Raw genomic sequence first — 20,524 nt, 5'->3', positions numbered from 1 at the left:
CCCAACTTGGGGGAACCGTTGAGCTAGAGGAAGTACGTCTGGAGTGACTTCCTGTCACTTAGGCACCTATTGTCCTTCCTCAGTTGCGACAGAATGAGACAACCTTTTCATTGTAGCCTGTACCCCGTAACCCAGTTTCGTCTCTCACCACATACACATACATAAGGTCACGTGTTTTCCTGATGCTTGTATAAGACAGCTTGACTATATAAGGCTTCCGGACTCTTTGTGTGTGGTGTGACCAGCTCCCTTATTGCAAGAAGTTTATTAATAAAAGTTATACCTTGATTGATTATTGACCTTGCCTCTCCTCATTATTACATTTGAATTAAAGGTAGAATTTCCACCACAGGCCTGGATATCCAGGGGCCCCCCATTGATGTTTTTAGTCACTCGTATCATTAACATGTCATCATAGCAAAATGTGTAGAATTGCTGAAAATTTGCTTTTAAACTGAAGAGAAAAAATCTCTGCCCTTTGGCAAAATGTGTCGAATTGCAGAACACTTGCTTTAAAACGGCAGGATTTTCTCTACACCTCATGGCAAAATGTGTAGAATTGCAAGAATTAACTTTAAAATGTACCTTTTTATCCCCAACATCAAGAGGGGGGCCACTAAAGTGTTTTACCCGCAAGGTGGGGGGCAAAAGGATAGGACTGGCCTTGAATCAATTACCCAACCAAGGTAGGTCCCCCCAGTTACCCAAATGTGCACCCTACCTCCTCTCCTACTCTAATGATTATCACAGCTGCAGTAGGCTACAGACCAGACCACAGGCTCCTGTGGTTGGCGGCTGCAGTAATAATAAATAAATAAATAAAATTAATATTTTATAAATATATATATATATAAATATACTATACTACCAGTCAAAAGTTGACACACCTACTCCTTCAATGGTTTTTCTTTATTTGACTATTTTCTACTTTGTAAAATAATAGTGAAGACATCAAAACAATGAAATAACACTTATGGAATCATGTAGTAACCAAAAAAGTGTTAAACAAATCTAAATATATTTAAGATTCTATATCATGTTTCAAGGAAGACCCAGATGCAGACAGTGTCGAAGTAATAACAGTTTATTACTAGTACAGGGGCAGGCAAAACGACAGGTCAAGGGCAGGCAGAGGTCAGTAATCCAGATAGGGTGCAAAAGGTCCAGAACGACAGGCAGTCTCAGGGTCAGACCAGGCAGGGGTCAAAAATCCAGTGTGGCGTGGCAAGGTACAGAATGACAGGGAGGATCAGGGTAGGCAGAATGGTCAAAACTAGAAAACAGAAACTAGAACAGACAGGAGCAAGTGCAAAATGATGGTAGGTTTCACGACACAAAACAAACTGGCAACAGACAACACAGAAATAAATACACTATAATGGGGAAGATTAGCGACACCTTGGGGGGGTGGAGACAAGCACAAAGACAGGTGAAACAGATCAGGGTGTGACACTTTTCCTTGATGACAGCTTTGCACACTCTTGGCATTCTCTCAACCAGCTCATGAGGTAGTCATCTGGAATGCATTTCAATTAACAGGTGTGCCTTGTTAAAAGTTAATTAATGGAATTTATTTCCTTAATGCGCTTGAGCCAATCAGTTAAGTTGTGATAAGGTAGGGGTGGTATACAGAAGAGAGCCCTACTTGGTAAAAGACCAAGTTCCTATTATGGCAAGAACAACTCAAATAAGCAAAGAGAAACGACAGTCCATCATTACTTTAAGACACAAGGGACAGTCAATCAAGAACATTTAAAGAACTTTGAAAGTTTCTTCAAGTGCAGTCGCAAAAACCATTGTGCGCCAATGATGAAACTGGCTCTCATGAGGACCGCCACAGGAAAGGGAGACACAGCGTTAACTCTGCTGCAAAGGATAAATTCATTAGAGCTAACTGCACCTCAGATTGCAGCCCAAATAAATGCTTTGCGTAGTTCAAGTAACAGAATCATTTCAACATCAACTGTTCGGAGGCTGCGTGAATCAGGCCTTTATGGTTGAATTTTCTGCAAAAAACACTTCTAAAGGACACCAATAAGAAGAGGACACTTGCTTGAGCCAAGAAATACGAGCAATGGAATTTAGACCGGTGGAAATCTGTCCATTGGTCTGATGAGTCCAATTTGAGATTTTTTGTGTCTTTGCGAGACGCTGTCACGACTTCCGCAGAAGTCGGTCCCTCTCCTTGTTCGGGCGGCGTTTGGCGGTCGACGTCACTGGCCTTCTAGCCATCGCCGATCCACTTTTAATTTTCCATTTGTTCTCACATGTCTTGCGGTTCCATTTGCTTCTCCCTGGCGGCTGGCTGTGATTCGCTGCAGACCCTTTCTCTTTTGCACACCAGTATCTCTACCTGCACATGACCATCTGATCATTTATCACTCCAGTGTTAATCTGCTAAATTGTAGTTATTCGCCTACCTCCTCATGCCTTTTGCACAGAATGCATATAGACTATATTATTAAATAAAAAATAAATACAATTCTACTGTGTTATTGACTTGTTCTGACTCTTCTTCCGAAGAGGAGAGGCGAAAAGGATCAGAGGACCAATATGCGGCGTGGTAAGTGTCCATGGTTCTTTTAATACGTAAATGTACACATGAACAACTGAATACAAAAACAAGAACCGTGAAAACCCCAAACAGTCCTATCTGGAGCAAACACAGAGACAGGAACAATCACCCACAAACACACAGTGAAACCCAGGCTACCTAAGTATGATTCTCAATCAGAGACAACTAATGACACCTGCCTCTGATTGAGAACCATACTAGGCCGAAACATAGAAATACCCAAATCATAGAAAAACAAACATAGACTGCCCACCCCAACTCACGCCCTGACCATACTAAATAATGACAAAACAAAGGAAATAAAGGTCAGAACGTGACATATGCTTTATCTTGGCCAGGTCGCAGTTGTAAATGAGAACTTGTTCTCAACTAGCCTACCTGGTTAAATAAAGGTGAAATAAAAAATAAAACACAGGAGTATCATTTTTGAGGCTGTCACATAGCTGAAAAGAGAGAACAGTAACTTATTAGTTTAGGTTCATGTTTTGTCTACTGATACCATATTCAAAGGGTTCCAGGATCAGAGCATCAACTGGTGCATTGACAATGGCCAGGGTAGAGATGATGGCATCCTTTGACTCAAGAAACCGCTTCAACATATAAAATGTTGAATTCCACCTTGTAGAGCAGTCTTGTTTAGGCCTCAGCTCAGGCATCCCCATCTGGCGTTGTGTAGACTTTAGTTTTTCAGCACCTACTGTGCTCCTGTGGAAGTATTCCACAGCTGCTTTCACTTTGTCCACAGTGGGCTTCATCACCTTCAGAGCATCTCTTACAATCAGGTTGATTGTGTGGGCAAGATATGGATGATGGGTCAATTTAAAAATGTTTATGGCTTTGGTTATGTTAACTGCATTGTCGCTAACACAGCAGACCACTTTCCATCTACTTGCCATTCTCTGGCCACTCTCAACAGTTCCTCTGCCAAGTTCTCTGAGGTGTGTCTGTCGCTGAACTCAAAGCAGTCCAGAAGACAGCTAGGCATCGAAAAATCTTCAATGAAGTGACATGTAACCGACATGTAAGAAGTGGTTACCCTTTATGTCCAGCAGTCAGTGGTAAGGCAAACTGCAGTAGCTTTTTGGACTCTCTCCCGCACGGTAGCCTCTGTGCTCTCGTACTGTTGTGGAATAAGTTATTTTGGAAGGGTTTTCCTGCTTGAAATTGTGTACATTGGATTTAGACTATTGCTATAATTTCTAAAACCTCTGTCCTCCACGATCGAAAATGGCTGGAAATCGGTGGCAATCATTTTAGCCAATGCAATATCAATTTGATATTGTTTTGCTACAGACATAGACTTTGGCATAAACCGGTCCATATGGCTGGCTCCACCACTACCACTAGGAGGCATGCTAGTTTCTCGAAGCTCTGCTTCAGCTAGCTTCACAGTTGGGTACACAGTTCGCCTATGCCGGTGTAGGTTGTGCGTAGAATTGGCAAATTCTACACTGTGCTCTAACATTGTCTACATTATTAAAATGCATCCAAATGTTACTGTGCTTCTGACTCATTTTCCAGCTGTTGTTTTCACAGCTGTCCTTCCTCTCTCTTCTCGGCTGCTAAGTGTGTGATTGTGAGTGAGTTGGCATGGCCCTCCCTCACGCATGTTTGCTTCAATGGTTGACAATGCATCTCTGATTGACAGGAACAACAGATGAGGCTGTTAGTCTGAGCAGACAGTCGGAATGAATGTGTGATCTTAAGCATTTAGTTCTATATTATTTTATTTCTTTATTCGTTCTTTGAATTAGTTCATTCTAATCATTTAAATCTTTTGATTACTCATATCTTAATTGTTTTACAAATAGATTCGGCTTTTCTGATATGCGAGCCAGCTTCCAACGTTCACCTACAAGAGCCGGCTCTTAGAGCAGACTCGTTCGTGAATGACCCATCACTACACCCCAGCCGCCCAAACCCTCCCGGCTGGGCCAATTGTGCGCTGCACCATGGTTCTCCCGGTCGTGGCCGGCTGCGACAGAGCCTGCACTGGAATCCAGAATCTCTAGTGGCAATACATTTTCTCACTGAATTTGATGTTCTGAGGTTTCTTATGACCTATTTTAACATAATAAATGTAACTTAGCAATTTATTATTTACTTTCAAATATTTCTACAATTGAAATATAAACAGTCAGAATGACCATCATGGCCATTCTAGTAGTTATGGAATTCCGGCGCTCTGAGTGTTAAATCATTTTTTTTGTCACTGGCCTACACACAATAACCCATAAGTGTAACATAAGTGTTTTTTGACATATTTACAAATGAACTAAAAAGCTGAAATGTCTTGAGTCAATAAGTTTCAACCCCTTTGTTATGGCAAGGCTAAATGAGTTCAGGAGCAAAAATGTGCTTAATAAGACATAATAAGTTATATGGACACGTTATTATTTACACTTTGGATGGTGTATCAATACACCCAGTCACTACAAAGATACAGGCATCCTTCCTAAATCAGTTGCCGAAGAGGAAGGAAACCGCTCAGGGATTTCACCATGAGACCAATGGTGACTTTAAAACAGTTAGAGTTTAATGGCTGTGATAGGAGAAAACGGAGGATGGATCAAGAACATTGTAGTTACTTGACAGAGTGAAAAGAAAGAACCTACAGTATAAAAAATATTCCAAAACATGCTTCCTGTTTGCTACAAAGCACTGAAGTAATACTGCAACAAATGTGATAAAGCAATTCACTTTTTGTCCTGAAAACAAAGTGTTATGTTTGGGGCAAATCCAATACCACTCTCCATATATTCAAGCATAGTGGTGGCTGTATCATGTTATGGGTATGCTTGTAATTGTTAAGGAATGGGGAGTTTTTCAGGATAATAAAGAAACTAAATGGAACTAAGCACAGGCAAAATCCTAGAGGAAAACCTGGTTCAGTCTGCTTTCCACCAGACATTTGGAGATTAATTCACCTTTCAGCAGGATAATAACCTAAAACACAAGGCCAAATCTTCACTGCAGTTGCTTACCAAGAAGACAGTGAATGCTCCTGAGTGGGCAAGTTACAGTTTTGACTTAAATCTGCTTGAAAATCTATGGCAAGATGAACATCCAATTTGACAGAGCTTGATGCATTTGGAAAAGAACAATGGGCAAATATTGTAGAATCCAGGCGTGCAAAGCTCTTGAGATATACCCAGATAGACTCACAGCTGTAATCGCTGCCAAATGTGATTCTAACATGCTGACCACAGCGCTCGTGTTATGTGCGCAAGCGTAGCAAAATAAATGTACACATACATGTTATTCATTAATGTCAACAAGAACTTGGTTCTATTTTTTACACTTGACCCGCCTCTCCCATCTCCTCATTGTTTTTTAGGAGCATATACTCACGTGGGTGATTGAAAGATGATTTGAGGTCCACACTCCAGTCCAGTTGGTAGTGGTAATGCACCTTAAAGTTGGTTGCCGACCGCCATATAAAGTCCACAGAAGAAGAAGACTGAAGAAGAGAGATTACTAGAAACTAACTAGGTTTCCCCTTTCATCCCACGATTTAGTGTGACTCAACATGGGTCAAAATTCTAGAAAGATCCAGAAAATAAGGACCTTGTGCATTACAGGTAAAATAACAACACAATGTTTATATCCCAGGACAAATTAGCTAGCTAAATGGCCATGAATGTTTAATGTGTTTCGACCTGTCCCCAAATGAATATAGTTGGTTCAGAGTTCATTTTGAAATTTCAACCTGTGTATCCTATCACGTCTGGTGTGGATGGACAAAATCAGCATGCGCGCGATGGCGCACTTATGTTGGAGACATTAAAACTCGTTTTTCAACCACTCCACACATTTCTTGTTAACAAGCTATAGTTTTGGCAAGTCGGTTAAGACATCTACTTTGTGCATGACACAAGTCATTTTTCCAACAATTCTTTACAGACAGATTTTGTCATTTATAATTCACTGTATCACAATTCCAGTGGGTCAGAAGCTTACATACACTAAGTTGACTGTGCCTTCAAACAGTTTGGAAAATTCCAGAAAATTATGTCATGGCTCTGGAAGCTTCTGATAGGCTAATTTACATAATTTGAGTAAATTGGAGGTGTACTTGTGGATGTATTTCAAGGCCTACCTTCAAACTCCGTGCCACTTTGCTTGACATCATGGGAATATCAAAATAAATCAGCCAAGACCTTAGAAAAAAAATTGTAGACCTCCACAAGTCTGGTTCATCCTTGGGAGCAATTTCCAAATGCCTGAAGGAACCACATTCATCTGTACAAACAATAGTACGCAAGTATAAACACCATGGGACCACACAGCTGTCATACCGCTCAAGGAAGGAGACACGTTCTAGTTCGAGTTTAAATGTTTTTGGCTGAGGTGTATGTAAACTTCCGACTTCAACTGTATATATTGTCAGGATTTGCCCAGGGTTGTTCCGGTTTTGGTCACTAGATGCCCCCATTGTGCTTTTTGACCCTTTTGTTTTCCCTTGTTCCCAGTTATTATTTGCACCTGTGCCTCGTTTCCCTTGATTGTATTTAAACCCTTAGTTTTCCTCAGTTCTTTGCTCTGTGTTTGAATGTTAGCACCCAGCCCCAGCGATGCTGTGAAATTGTGTTGCTCCAGTTGGATGCGCTTGTGGTACTGTTTTTGTTCTCGTTGATTTATTTTTGATAATCTTTTGACGCTTTTTTCTGCTGTACCTACCACCTTGTGGATTTACCTTTTGACTTGGAGGTTTACCTTTGTTCTCTTGGAATTAATTTTGACGTTGTGAATTTATATTTTAGCCTGAAGAACTTTCCTTTTTACTTTATTAAAACACTGTCTCAAGTACTGCTGTGTTTGCTTCATCTTCTGGGTTCTGCTGACTATTAGTGGCTCAGTTTGCTAAGTGACTGTTTCTCACACCGGAGACCCGAGTTCGTAACTGGGTCCTGACATATATGCCTTGTTAGGGAGATTAAATAATCATACTTAAGGTGTTATGTAGTCAAAAAAGTGTGTTATTGCTGACAATATTGTGTTTATGTGATGACACATCTTCACTATTTACTTCACAATGACAGAATAAGGGCCATAAATATTCAAGTGTACGTCATCAGAAACATTCAACTCCAATTCCAGTTAACTACATAATGATATTACATGTCATTAGACTTGGTTAGGGGCACATCTAATGTACTTCTATGTTCATCCTTCGTACTGTTTGAATTTTTTTGCACTATGTTTAGAATTGTGATTGAAAAAAATGCTTATTGTCATGTTATGACTAGTATGCATCAAATAACTATTTGCACCAGGAAAAGGAACCCTCAAATGCACGCACAACTACTTCTAGGTCTCAGAGCGAGTGACGTCACAGACTGAAACACTATTAGCGCGCACCACCGCTAACTAGCTAGCCATAGCCCCATTTGGACCTTTTCCGCAGCAACCAGTGATCCGGGTCAACAGCATCAATGTAACAGTATAGTCCCTCTCCTCGCCCCAACCTGGGCTTGAACCAGGGACCCTCTGCACACATCAACCACAGTCACTCACAAAGCATCGTTACCCATCGAGCCACAAAAGCCACGGCCCTTGCAGAGCAAAGGGAACAACTACTTCTAGGTCTCAGAGCGAGTGTCGTCACCGAGTGAAACACTATTAGTGCGCACACCACTGCTAACTAGCTAGCCATTTCACATCGGCCACACAAAGCTGGCCAGCTCTTACTTCATACTTCAGGACCCTTGGGGAGACCTGTCCTGTGGCACTGAAAAGTATTTTTGAGTATGAAGAAAAAACTGAAGACGGAACAGCTTTTTTTGATACCAGATCAAGCAGCTGATGGACAAACAATTGTCAGCACAAAGATCCACACAGCAACAGGAATTTGAAGTTCTATGACACTGTGATTACATACATTGACAAGTGGTTTGATTTCTCACCAGAAAATGTAATGTTGAAACTGAAACAGATCGACCTCTATGAGGAGCTCTCCTTCACTGACCTGGAGCAGGTGATGGTTGCCCTCAAAATGACAGAGACAGTCAGTATGGACCAACTCTATGAAGAGGTTTGTGATTGCTGGGAGGAAATACAGAAAGACAGACAGGATACCACAAAATCCACCAGTGAGCAGTGGGTGGCAGTTTTCCAAAACCTCGGGAAAGCCAACTTGATCAACATGTTCAGGATTGTCTCATTTGTCCTCAGGCTCAAATGCCTTTGTAGAGAGGATTTTCTCTCTGATGACCATTAAATGGTCAGACTCAAGAAACAGATGCAGCACAGAGCTGATCAAAAATGAACTTCAGCGGCCTCCTGGGTGGCGCAGTGGTTAAGCTGTACCACCAGAGACTCTGGGTTCACGCCCAGGCTCTGTCGCAACCGGCCGCGACCGGGAGGTCCATGGGGCGACACAATTGGCCTAGCGTCGTCCGGGTTAGGGAGGGCTTGACCAGTAGGGATATCCTTGTCTCATCGCGCACCAGCAACTCCTGTGGTAGGCTGGGTGCAGTGCGTGCTAACCACGGTTGCCAGGTGCACAGTGTTTCCTCTGACACATTGGTGATGCTGGCTTCCAGGTTGGACGCGCGCAGTGCAGTTTCGTTGGGTTGTGTATCAGAGGACGCATGATTCTCAACCTTCGTCTCTCCCGAGCGGGAGTTGTAGCGATGAGACAAGATAGTAGCAACTAACAATTGGATACGATGAAATTGGGGAGAAAAAGGGGGTCCATTTTTTTTTTAAATTAAAAAATGAACTTCAAATATCTGTGAACTGTGACTGTAAGGACTTCTCTCTGGCAATGCAAAAGGACAAAGGACTGCTTGAAACAGTCAAGAGCAGCAAAACATATACATGGGAAAAGTAGACTTGGTGAGTGACTCTCTTCCTCTTGCATTTGAAATGTATATATATTTTTTGCTGGAAAGGTCAAAATTTTGATTTCTTTGATAATTTATTTAGAGGTTTATTCACATAGGTTTACATGATGATACAGTTTTAGTAAAGCTATAGACTAAATGGAATATATAAATGTTTTGCCTTTCCAATTGAATAAGAATATACACTGTATACTCATTCATTCACACAACACCATACCCACACTGCTGTGGCACCGTGCACTGGAACGCCACCTTTTGTCCCTTATTTGGTCGAGAGAAAGTTGGCAACCCTGACAGCATATTTCTCTTAAAGAATATTGAACCAATTAAAAGTGCAATGTCAAATCAAATTCAAACATGATTTAAATTGCAATTAAATATGTATTCGCTACAATACTCTTGCATGTTCTGATGGGACAGGACGCTTGTTACTTTTAAGTAAGGTTACTGGTTAGTTTTAGTCACAATTTTTTACTTTGGGTTGAGAGTGTAGTGTGCACTCAAACCAGCGGTGGCAGCGATACGCCAAGTAGGCGTCCATCTGCCAGAAAGACCGAGACAAAGGAATTACCAGAGACGTCACCGGTGGGGCTTTTTGAATCGAGATTCCCTAAAAACGCGTCACTTCGATAAGGATACGATTTACGCAGCAGGTTAAGAGAATTAACATTGTAGGTTAGGAAAATTAGGTTAAGGTTAGGAAAAGGGTCATCGCTGACCGGACTGTCCGTCAATTTGTGGTGGACGGTGCATCACAGACACAAACTGCATAGCGCTGCAAAGCTGAGAGTCTACTGCAGCCATAGGAAGTCTCATCATTCTATATCAAATTTAATTTTAAAAACACAATTTGAAGATGTGATACAAAACCACTTTGTGTTCTTCACAGGGAGATAGAGACATCAATGAATGAGAGCAGTGCACCAGGAAATTTGTCAGATTTTCAAACCACTAGTTTTATACAAAATTATTACAGTAAATTAGGCAGCTGAAATCTCAGCATATCAATTGTCATTTTTCATGAATTGGTTGTTCATAGCGAATGAAATTAGAATATATATATTTTTTGTTCATACTATTTACTATAGCAGTGCGTGCTAGTGCAAAAAGTTAATACAAATAATAAATACCCCCAAAAAGCAACAAAACCGCTTTCTAACAGTATAAGGCATTACTAGGTACTGTTCATGGTCCTCTCATGAAGATATGTTTAATACAACCATCCACTTCACATTAACACTCAACAGGTTAACTAGCATAAATTCACCATAATTGACGGTATTTAATCTGCCTATAAACTCTGCATGCTTTTCCATGTTGTGCTGGCTGTAAACATAACAAACCATCGCGTGACTCCAAGTTTACTTCGATATGACTGTTATTATAGCAATATTTGCACTTTAATGCGTTTCCACTACAATTGTGGCATAATTTATTTCACAGACCACCAAAATTATCCACCCTTGTGTAGTGTATTTTGTTTTGTCGACATTGGGAAATTTTTACAGACAAATTTGCCGCCGTTTCCATCAGGCCTATCATGAGTTTCTTTATGCGTCAGGTAATTCATCCCCATGAAATGGTTGGATGGAAACCCGGTTATAGAGAGAAAGATGTCGATGTCATCAATAGTAAATATTTTTTAAATTATTTATTTAACTTAAAATTTACCTGGAAATTAAGTCAATTTAAGCAGAAAAGGTACACACAAAAATGATACAACAATAATGTAACATGAAATTAATGTTACAGCAATATCAGTAAAACAAAGTATAGCTTAAAATCAGTTTGTCATCTAAAGAATTCAGTGAAGGATGCTAGTTTATATAACACAAGTGTACACTGTTGGGTGTTGATGTTAAAGTAGCATATATGCACAGCAGTGCTTAGTTTATTTTAAAGATTTTCTTGACACACTAAAATGCATACTCACTCAAAATACATTTCTCACAGAGCCCCAGAAAACATATTTAGGCCAATTTATTACAATCTTAAACTGCAGGGCTCACTGTTAATACTCATTCTATTTTTGAATTGCATGTTGTTGGAGGTTCCAGAGGTAGTCATTGGCGAAGTTCATAATCTGAGTCATGGCGTTCAGTATCAGGATATCCATGTTGTTATCCAGCATCCCCTCCTCGTGGTAGTTCTTCACCGGCAGGATGCAGTTCATGGGAAGGCCTAGCTCATTACTGCAGATCTGCATCTGAAAAACGTTGGAGAGAAAAAGGGCTGGATCAGTTTTGCTTGAGTGATGATCATTGAATCATGTCAGCACAACCAAGATTTAACGGCTGACTACATTGCAGACATTGCATTGCGTCAACCGATGGTTGCGTGCCACGTCATCAACTGTGCAGTTGAGCATCAGATTGCCTCATCATGTTATATGGTTAGCTGACATGTTAAACACTTGTCCAGGCAATGTGACATTTGTTCAGGTCTGAGGTCATGTGATTTACCTTCTCTTTGATCGCCTTGCTGTAGAAGATTCTCTTCACATCCTTGTTCACCAGCTCACAAGCCTTGTCTGGCATGGTCATGACAACAACTTGAGGAATTTCTGCAATAGAAATGAATATTTAATGAATAGAAGGACTAGCATAAGTAACACTATCATGTAATAGTGAAAAGTCAAGAGCTACAGCTGAAAGGTGACAACTGATAGCCAGCCATAGTTGTAGTTTCTATTGAGAAACAGAGTTTAAAGAGCTTACTTACTTAGTCTGCTGGCTTCTGCCCTGATGTTCTTCATCTTGGCTATGACATCCTCTGACATGCGAGAGATTTTGTCCGCTGACACAATACTCACCAGGCAGTGAGTTTTGTCACTTAAGCTGGGATTCTGAATGAATTCCTTTTTTTGGTCCGATAATGGGTGGAAAGGATTGAACTGACCAAGAAAATATAAGATTTGTTAGTGTGTATGTGTGTGTGTGTGTGTGTGTGTGTGTGTGTGTGTGTGTGTTTGTGTGTGTGTTTGACTTTTACATTACCTCATAGCCCTCTGGTAGATGGCCCTTCAGAGCATTGATGATGTCATCAGGGTGCAGCCCGTTTTTTTGTGTTTCCAGACCCATGACATCATTGAATGCAAAGGGAAGACGTTTTTCACCTGAACGGCCTTGAATGTAGTGTGTGTCATACTGAAAATAAATGTTTTATTTAATAACATTTGTATGGAAAGGATAAATACCCTCACACTCAGAAACATGAAAAGCATCCCAAACTGAGGCTCAGAATCATCAAATATATACACTGAGTGTCCAAAACATTAGGAACACCTGATCTTTCAACCAAACTCTACCTACAGTACATATACATATTACCTCACTTACCTCAATGCCAAGAGTGTGCAAAGCTGACATCAAGGCAAAGGGTGGCTACTTTGAAGAATCTCAAAAATAAAATATATTTTGATTTGTTTAACACTTTTTGATTACTACATGATTCCATATGTGTTATTTCATCATTTTGATGACTTCACCATTATTCTACAATGTAGAAAATAGTAAAAATAAAGAAAAACCCTTGAACGAGTAGGTGTGTCCAAACTTTTGACTGGTACTGTAAGTATTCAGACCCTTTGCTCAGACCCTTTATATAAAATTGATTTAGGGCACAATGCCCCGAAATGTGCAAAAAGGTGCATAAAGTAAAAATGCAAGACCAACGTTTCGGTTTTTAACTCAAAGGATATAACTATACAGTAGAATACATATTATAAACTGGGTGGTTCGAGCCCTGAATACTGATTGGCTGACAGCTGTGGTATATCAGACCGTATACCACGGTTATGACAAAACATTTATTTTTACTGTTCTAATTATGTTGCTAACCAGTTTATAATAGCATTAAGGCACCTCGGGGGTTTGTGATATATGGCCCTTATACCACGGATAAGTGCTGTGTCCAGGCACTCCGCGATGTGTCATAAGAACAGCCCTTAGCCATGGTATATTGATCATATACCATACCTCCTTCGGCCTTATTGCTTAAATATACAATTTCTACTGTGTACATGTCTACTTTGTATTCTACTGTGTAGTTACATCCTTTGCATTTATCTAGGCTTGATTATGTTATCAACTCATTTATGTTTTCTTTATAGCCAGATTTGTGTGCTTTCATTTGCCTTGTCCATTTCCTTTATACACCTTTTCATATAAAAATGTGTAAATGATATACATTTGTCTCCATTTTTTATTTGAAGTTTCCAACTGTGAGTGTATTTATACTTTCCATGGTCCTAATTTTGTAAACCTATGCCCCTGTGATTGACTACGTTTTGCATTTAAAACAGCGCAGACAACCTCTCTTTGTTCCTGTAAGTCCCTCTTCATGTCTCTGCCTGTTTGTAGCTCATGAAATACTGTGTCTTAGTGTACCAGGATATATAGGTAGCCATATTCCATGCCTGCATTGTGTCTGTGTTAAATATATTAGGCACTGCAGCTTACTGTCAAGGTGAAGCTTAAGCCAGAGGCAGCAGCTACCAGGGCACCACCTGTTGTCCGATTTTGGAAGACATTGTTGACTGAGTTGATGAAGCTGGACTTTCCTGCACCGACTGGTCCATATAGCAGGCATCTGAGCTGACCCACATCAGGATCACTCAGTTTAAAGCTCCTCAGTTCATCCACCATGTGGTCTCTCTCTCCTTTACTGTCAGAGACAATGAAGAGTACCTGTTACTTCTTGTTTTGTTTACCTGGCCATTGTTTCCAAATGCTAACCTTTTCCCATTTGTGGCACAGATTCAATGCAAAACAGTTGCCATAGACTCCTTATAATTATATACAGCGAAATTGCATCAAGGTAACGCCAGGACTTAATTGATTTGAGATGGTGGGAAACTGATATCTGCAATTTAGCATAGCACACTATTCACACAACACAACCCTTGATAGTGCAGTGGTCTAAGGCACTGCATCTTAGTGCACGAGGCATCACTACAGACCCTGGTTTGATTCCAGGCTGTATCACAACCGGCTGTGATTGGGAGTCGCAATTGTAGGCCGCAATTGTAAATAAGAATTTGTTCTTAACTGACTTGACTAGTTAAATAAAATGTAAATAAACGTTAGTTTTACTTTCTTTCATCCTCCATATTTGGTCAATCGGTACAGTACTTACCTCCAACGTGTTTCCCTCCATTCTTTGTCAAATTCTGTGTGACACACATAGAACACATCTAGATTAAAATCACTAAACTATTGTTTTCCACATTCCAGTACCCACCATCTCTTACTTTCAAATGTTGATTACAATGACACATAGATATAAACTTACTCATTAATTAACTAAGCAAGTCAGTTAAGAACAAGTTCTTATTTACAATAACCCACTGCTCCCCAGTAGGCCGTCAACTCCCTTGCTCAGGGGCAGAATGACAGTTTTTTACCTTGTCAGCTCGAGGATTCGATCCAGCAACCTTTCAGTTACTGGCCCAACACTCTAACCACTAAACTACCTGCCACCCCTACAGGGCATGTACTATATAAGTAAAGCCTTGTGGCTGTGGTCAATGCATGCGCTAAAATGGTGTCTGCAGGTTCCCAGAACAAGTAAAAAGAATTGGGACTGATGCACTGTGCTTGAACAGAATTTGCACTCACACAGGTGTTGACTGTATTTTACAGATATGTCATATCTCTCTTACCCTTCTTTGGTGGGGGTGGTGATGGTGTCGGTGCTGGTGTTGATTCTCCTCCACCCATGTTTGCTTTTCTAAGAGGGAATGTAACAGGGTTGGGGTCAATTCCAAATTCATTAGAATTTCAACAATCTTTCAAGTTATTGAATTGGAATTAGACTGTTTGGACTTGAAATGTTGTACAATTCCAATTCATCAGTAGAATTGAATTAAATTGGAATTCAGTATTTTTACATTTCCCAGTTAATGGAATGTATTAAACATTGACTGCAGGATTTGTTTGAAATACTTTCAACTTGTATTTTTATAGTTCCAGTATAGGTAGGCTGTTGGATTAGTCACATGATTAGTCACATGAATTGTTGTGACCTAATACAGAATTGGGAATTGAACTCTTGTAATTTACCTAACATTGGAATGGAGAGGAATTGAATTATTTCTGAATTTAAAGACTGACCTGGAATTTGAATTGAATTAAATAGAATTTACAGAGATTTAATTAGTGGAATTAGAGGCTCAGTGCAGACAACTTTAGTGTGCTGTGTTATATATATATATATATCCACACTATGAGGTTGGAATAATACGGTGAAATTGTGAAAATTATGATAATGTCCTTTTAGTGGAAGGCCAATTGAAATTTCAGCCTGTTTTGGTCGGATGAAGTATTGGCCTGCCCTAGTGACATCCTCAGGCGGGGGACGTTTTAAATTAGTTAGTAGGCCAATAACAAAGAGCATTCCAAACCTCTCTGCCAATAACAGATAGTTTCACCTCCCCACTCAGACCACTCCCAGACAGTCCTATCAACATTTTAGCTTGAGACATTTTAATTGAAAACAATCATAGAAAGGTACTTAATTGTTAGCCAGAAATGATTTGACTGTGAGATACAAACAGCTGCATTGGACCTTTTAACTCAACCCTGGAACATAAAAATACTTTTGGGTTGAATAGTATGTCATGTCTGCACTGCAGCTATTAGGGCTGGGTGGATACCAGTATTACAATATTTTTTCCACGGCAAAAATGAAAATACGAAGCAGACCAAACTCTTTGGTCCTTTAAATACCTGCTGTATGTAAGATATTGTGTGCTATAGCTTGAAAAATAAATAGCAACATAAATGATGATTGTTTCCAACATTAGGGCTGTTTTCCTAAAGAAGTTTAATCCAAAGCATATTAATGCCCATGATTTTGGAATTAAATGTTTGACGAGTAGGTGTCCACAAAGATCGGAAACTGTTGCAAATGATGCTAAATGCATTAATACAATCAGTACATGTACAACATATGTGGAACTGTCCTTTAACTGCACTCAAACTCTTTTTTTTACAAACTCTTTTTTTACAATGAGAAAAGAGGACAGTTCAGCCTAGTAAAGAATTCTCCTTATGAGATGGTGGAGAAGGTAGCTTCAGACACCGAGAAGCTACTGGCCAAGAAACGCAAAGCACTTGATGTAAGTCAGCAATTTGACTTCTATTTATTTCACAAAAAAACACTAACAGCCAGTTGGACGCGCTGCCAAATTCTCTAAAACGATGTTGGAGGTGACTTATGGTAGAGAAATTAACATTCAATCCTCTGGCGACAGCTCTGGTGGACATTCCTGTAGTCAGCATGCCATTTGCAAGCTCCCACAAAACGTATGGCATTGTGTTGTGTGACAAACTTCACATTTTAGAGTGGCATTTTGTTGCCCCCAGCACAAGGTGCACCTGTGTAATGATCATGCCGTTTAATCAGCTTTTTGATATGCCACACCTGTCAGGTGGATGGATCATCTTGGCAAAGGAGAAATGCTCACTAACAGGAATGTAAACAAATTTGTGCACAAAATTTGAGAGAAATAAGCTTTTTGTGCGTATGGAACTTTTCTGTGATCTTTTATTTCAGCTCATGAAACATGGGACCAATACTTTACATATTGCGTTTATATTTTTGTTCAGTATATTTAGGAACACCAAATGCCTCCCAAACCAGCTTTTCAGGTGTTTGTGAAAGCAAAGACAGGTGGAAGTTACAATTCAATTTGTGTTTCAGTAAACATTTATTTTTGTATAATTATTGTATAGTTTAATATATGTCTAGGAAACTGCCCCATAATGTAGAAGATGTATAGGAACAATAGAAGACAAGGTTACAGATGTCCTTTGTGCACAAATTATAGACAGCTACTACAAACATTGCAGTATAGCAATGATTTATATTGCTTTTTATATTTGATTTTTCCTTTTGCAATTCAAATATTGTACTGTATATCGATCAGGTCCTCTACCAATTTTTCCTATCATCAGAATAAATGGTTTATAAAAGATAATTTAAAAATGTATTAAAAAAATGTGAATAGACTTACCTTGTTGGTACTAGTTCCTCCTGAGGCTGAGACTCTGATGTTGTTCTGAAAAAAGGATTTCACCAGCACCTATTTATACTTGCACAAGAGAAAGTGAAATTCAGGTGAGGAGGACTGTCTAGCTCTCCTATTTCTCTAGCAATTTCTTGTAAATGGGGCCATTATAGTAATAGAGGGACCATAGTTTTACTTTCAATATAACTCTTTCACTTTTATTTTACAAATAAGAGCATCGGGTGGTTATGTGATTTAGACAGAAAGACAAACGCCCAGCTCTTATAGTCTTCTAAACCAATTACATTTCTATGAAGTCAGACCATTTATGAACACAATTGTTTATCTTTTATCAATGACATTACAAGTGAGAGAAGGTCAGTGAACTATTAACAAATATTTGCAGTATTATATTATGCAAACTGCTGTCATAATATGATTATGTTTCTCATCATACTTGTGTGGTTAATTTGTCCTGAAACTCCCAGTACCTATAGAGTTCATCCAGGCTACTTTAGAAATTCGCTTATGAGGTGAAATGGAACCAGAACCACCCATGTCCTCCATCCTCCGCGAGCACTATGATGTAGAATAGAGCTAGCAACCAGCATAGCAACCAGAATAGCAACCAGCATAGCAACCAGAATAGCAACCAGCATAGCGACAGACGCTTTGGTTCATTACGTAGGCCGGTCAGGATTTGACAGGTTCTAGCAACGGCACTAGCAACAGACGCTAACAGCTTATTGAATCCCGTTGTGACCCAGGGGTGGAAACCATTTGGCAGTGGACATTATTTGACAAGGCAAGCCCTGTTATAAATAATGTGAATATCATTTTTTGTTTAAATATCCCACCCATTCAACTAGGACTATTCAAAATAAAGGGCAGGACCTTTGTTTTCTCTGTTCTCTAACGTGAACCTGCAGAGGCTGGCCAGTGAAGCAGAACGTGTCCAGTGAGACCATCCCTGGCACGACAACATCAAGGTAACACTACTGGCCGCCTCACTTCGCGTTCCTAGGAATCAATGCAATATTTTGTTTTTTTTTCAACCCCATCGAACACCATTGGGATGAATTGGAACGCCAACTGCGAGCCAGGCCTAATCGCCCAACATCAGTGCCCGGCCTCACTAAGCAAGTCCCCGCAGCAATGTTCCAACATCTAATGGAAAACCTTCCCAGAAGAGTGGAGGCTGTTAATAGCAGCAAAGCGGTACGCCATATTAATGCCCATGATTTTGGAATTTAATGTTCAACAAGTAGGTGTCCACAAAGATCGGAAACTGTTGCAAATGATGTTAAATGCAGTAATACAATCAGTACATGTACAACATATGTGGAACTGTCCTTTAACTGCACTCAAATTGATGTCCATTTTTTAAACTCTTTTTGAAGATCTACAATGAGAAAAGAAGGCAGTTCAGCCTGGTAAAGAATTCTCCTTATGAGATGGTGGAGAAGGTAGCTTCAGACATCGAGAAGCTACTGGCCAAGAAATGCAAAGCACTTGATGTAAGTCAGCAATTTGACTTCTATTTATTTCACAAAAAAACACTAACAGCCAGTTGGACGCACTGCCAAATTCTCTAAAACGATGTTGGAGGTGACTATGGTAGAGAAATTAACATTCAATCCTCTGGCGACAGCTCTGGTGGACATTCCTGCAGTCAGCATGCCATTTGCACGCTCCCTCAACTTATGGCATTGTGTTGTGTGACAAACTTCACATTTTAGAGTGGCATTTTGTTACCCCCCAGCACAAGGTGCACCTGTGTAATGATCATGCTGTTTATTCAGCTTTTTGATATGCCACACCTGTCAGGTGGATGGATCATCTTGGCAAAGGAGAATTGCTCACTAACAGGAATGTAAACAAATTTGTGCACAAAATTTGAGAGAAATAAGCTTTTTGTGCGTATGGAACATTTCTGTGATCTTTTATTTCAGCTCATGAAACATGGGACCAATACTTTACATGTTGCGTTTATATTTTTGTTCAGTATATTTAGGAACACAAAATGCCTCCCAAACCAGCTTTTCAGGTGTTTGTGAAAGCAAAGACAGGTGGAAGTTACAATTCAATTTGTGTTTCAGGAAACATTTATTTTTGTATAGTTTAATATATGTATAGGAAACTGCCCCATAATGTAGAAGATGTATAGGAACAATAAAAGACAAGGTTACAGATTTCCTTTGTGCACAAAGGACAGCTTCTACAAACATTGCAGTATAGCAATGATTTATATTGCTTTTTATATATGATTTTTCCTTTTGCAATGCAAATATTGTACTGTATATCGATCAGGTCCTCTACCAATTTTTCCTATCATCAGAATAAATGGTTTCTAAAAGATAATATAAAAATGTATAAAAAAATGTGAATAGACCTACCTTGTTGGTACTAGTTCCTCCTGAGACTGAGACTCTGTTGTTCTGAAAAAAAGGATTTCACCAGCACCTATTTATACTTGCACAATTGAAAGTGAAATTCAGGTGAGGAGGACTGTCTAGCTCTCCTATTTCTCTAGCTATTTCTTGTAAATGGGGCCATTATAGTAATAGAGGGACCATAGTTTTACTTTCAATATAACTCTTTCACTTTTATGAGGTGAAATGGAACCAGAACCACCCATGTCCTCCGTCCTCCGCGAGCACTATGAGGTAGAATAGAGCTAGCAACCAGCATAGCAACCAGCATAGTGACAGACGCTTTGGTTCATTACATAGGCCGGTCAGGATTTCACAGGTTCTAGCAACGGCACTAGCAACAAACGCTAACAGCTAATTGAAACCCGTTGTGACTCAGGGGTGGAAACCATTTGGCAGTGGACACTATTTGACATGGCAGGCCCTGTTATAAATAATGTGAATATCATTTTTTGTTTAAATATCCCACCCATTCAACTAGGACTATTCAAAATAAAGGGCAGGACCTTTGTTTTCTCTGTTCTCTAACCTGAACCTGCAGAGGCTGGCCAGTGAAGCAGAACGTGTCCAGTGAGACCATCCCTGGCACGACAACATCAAGGTAAGACTACTGGCCGCCTCGCTTCGCGTTCCTAGGAATCTATGCAGTATTTAGTTT

At 39.9% G+C, this 20,524-nt stretch overlaps 2 protein-coding genes across 3 annotated transcripts in view; one reads left to right on the top strand and one right to left on the bottom strand.

Annotated features, from left to right (window-relative positions):
• Nucleotides 1-9,114: 9,114 nt before the first annotated feature.
• LOC115142739 (voltage-dependent calcium channel subunit alpha-2/delta-2-like) overlaps nt 9,115-20,524 on the top strand; it is a 33,628-nt gene continuing 22,218 nt past the window's right edge. The window contains exons 1-2 of one of the 2 annotated variants that reach the window (XM_029682413.2): nt 9,115-9,415; nt 18,364-20,467. The gene's annotated coding sequence lies outside the window, so the exon portion shown is untranslated. The remainder of the gene's footprint in view (nt 9,416-18,363; nt 20,468-20,524) is intronic. The other variant, XR_010458771.1, reaches the window with a different exon arrangement.
• LOC115142738 (interferon-induced protein 44-like) lies at nt 11,276-19,862 on the bottom strand. Its single transcript, XM_065001626.1, has 9 exons — nt 19,831-19,862; nt 17,441-17,485; nt 15,086-15,153; nt 14,560-14,593; nt 13,884-14,088; nt 12,420-12,569; nt 12,145-12,316; nt 11,886-11,986; nt 11,276-11,629 (listed from the first exon to the last, which is right to left on the bottom strand). Exons 3-9 carry the CDS (start codon nt 15,141-15,143, stop codon nt 11,447-11,449), a joined length of 903 nt encoding a protein of 300 aa, XP_064857698.1. The 5' UTR covers nt 15,144-15,153; nt 17,441-17,485; nt 19,831-19,862; the 3' UTR covers nt 11,276-11,446.

The sequence above is a fragment of the Oncorhynchus nerka genome, linkage group LG15 (assembly GCF_034236695.1).
Source record: "Oncorhynchus nerka isolate Pitt River linkage group LG15, Oner_Uvic_2.0, whole genome shotgun sequence".
Classification (NCBI taxonomy): domain Eukaryota; kingdom Metazoa; phylum Chordata; class Actinopteri; order Salmoniformes; family Salmonidae; genus Oncorhynchus; species Oncorhynchus nerka.
Note: the sequence above shows the minus strand (reverse complement) of the source record. Positions and strands in the feature narration are given on the sequence as shown.

Excerpts from the sequence above, each read along its gene's own strand:
- LOC115142738 (XM_065001626.1), bottom strand. The coding sequence starts at position 15,143 with ATGGGTGGAGGAGAATCAACACCAGCACCGACACCATCACCACCCCCA. Across the intron at positions 11,987-12,144 it reads GGCAGAAGCCAGCAGACTAA|AAATTCCTCAAGTTGTTGTC; the intron begins GTAAGTAAGCTC and ends TTTCTATTGCAG. Across the intron at positions 11,630-11,885 it reads GCAAGGCGATCAAAGAGAAG|ATGCAGATCTGCAGTAATGA; the intron begins GTAAATCACATG and ends AACGTTTTTCAG.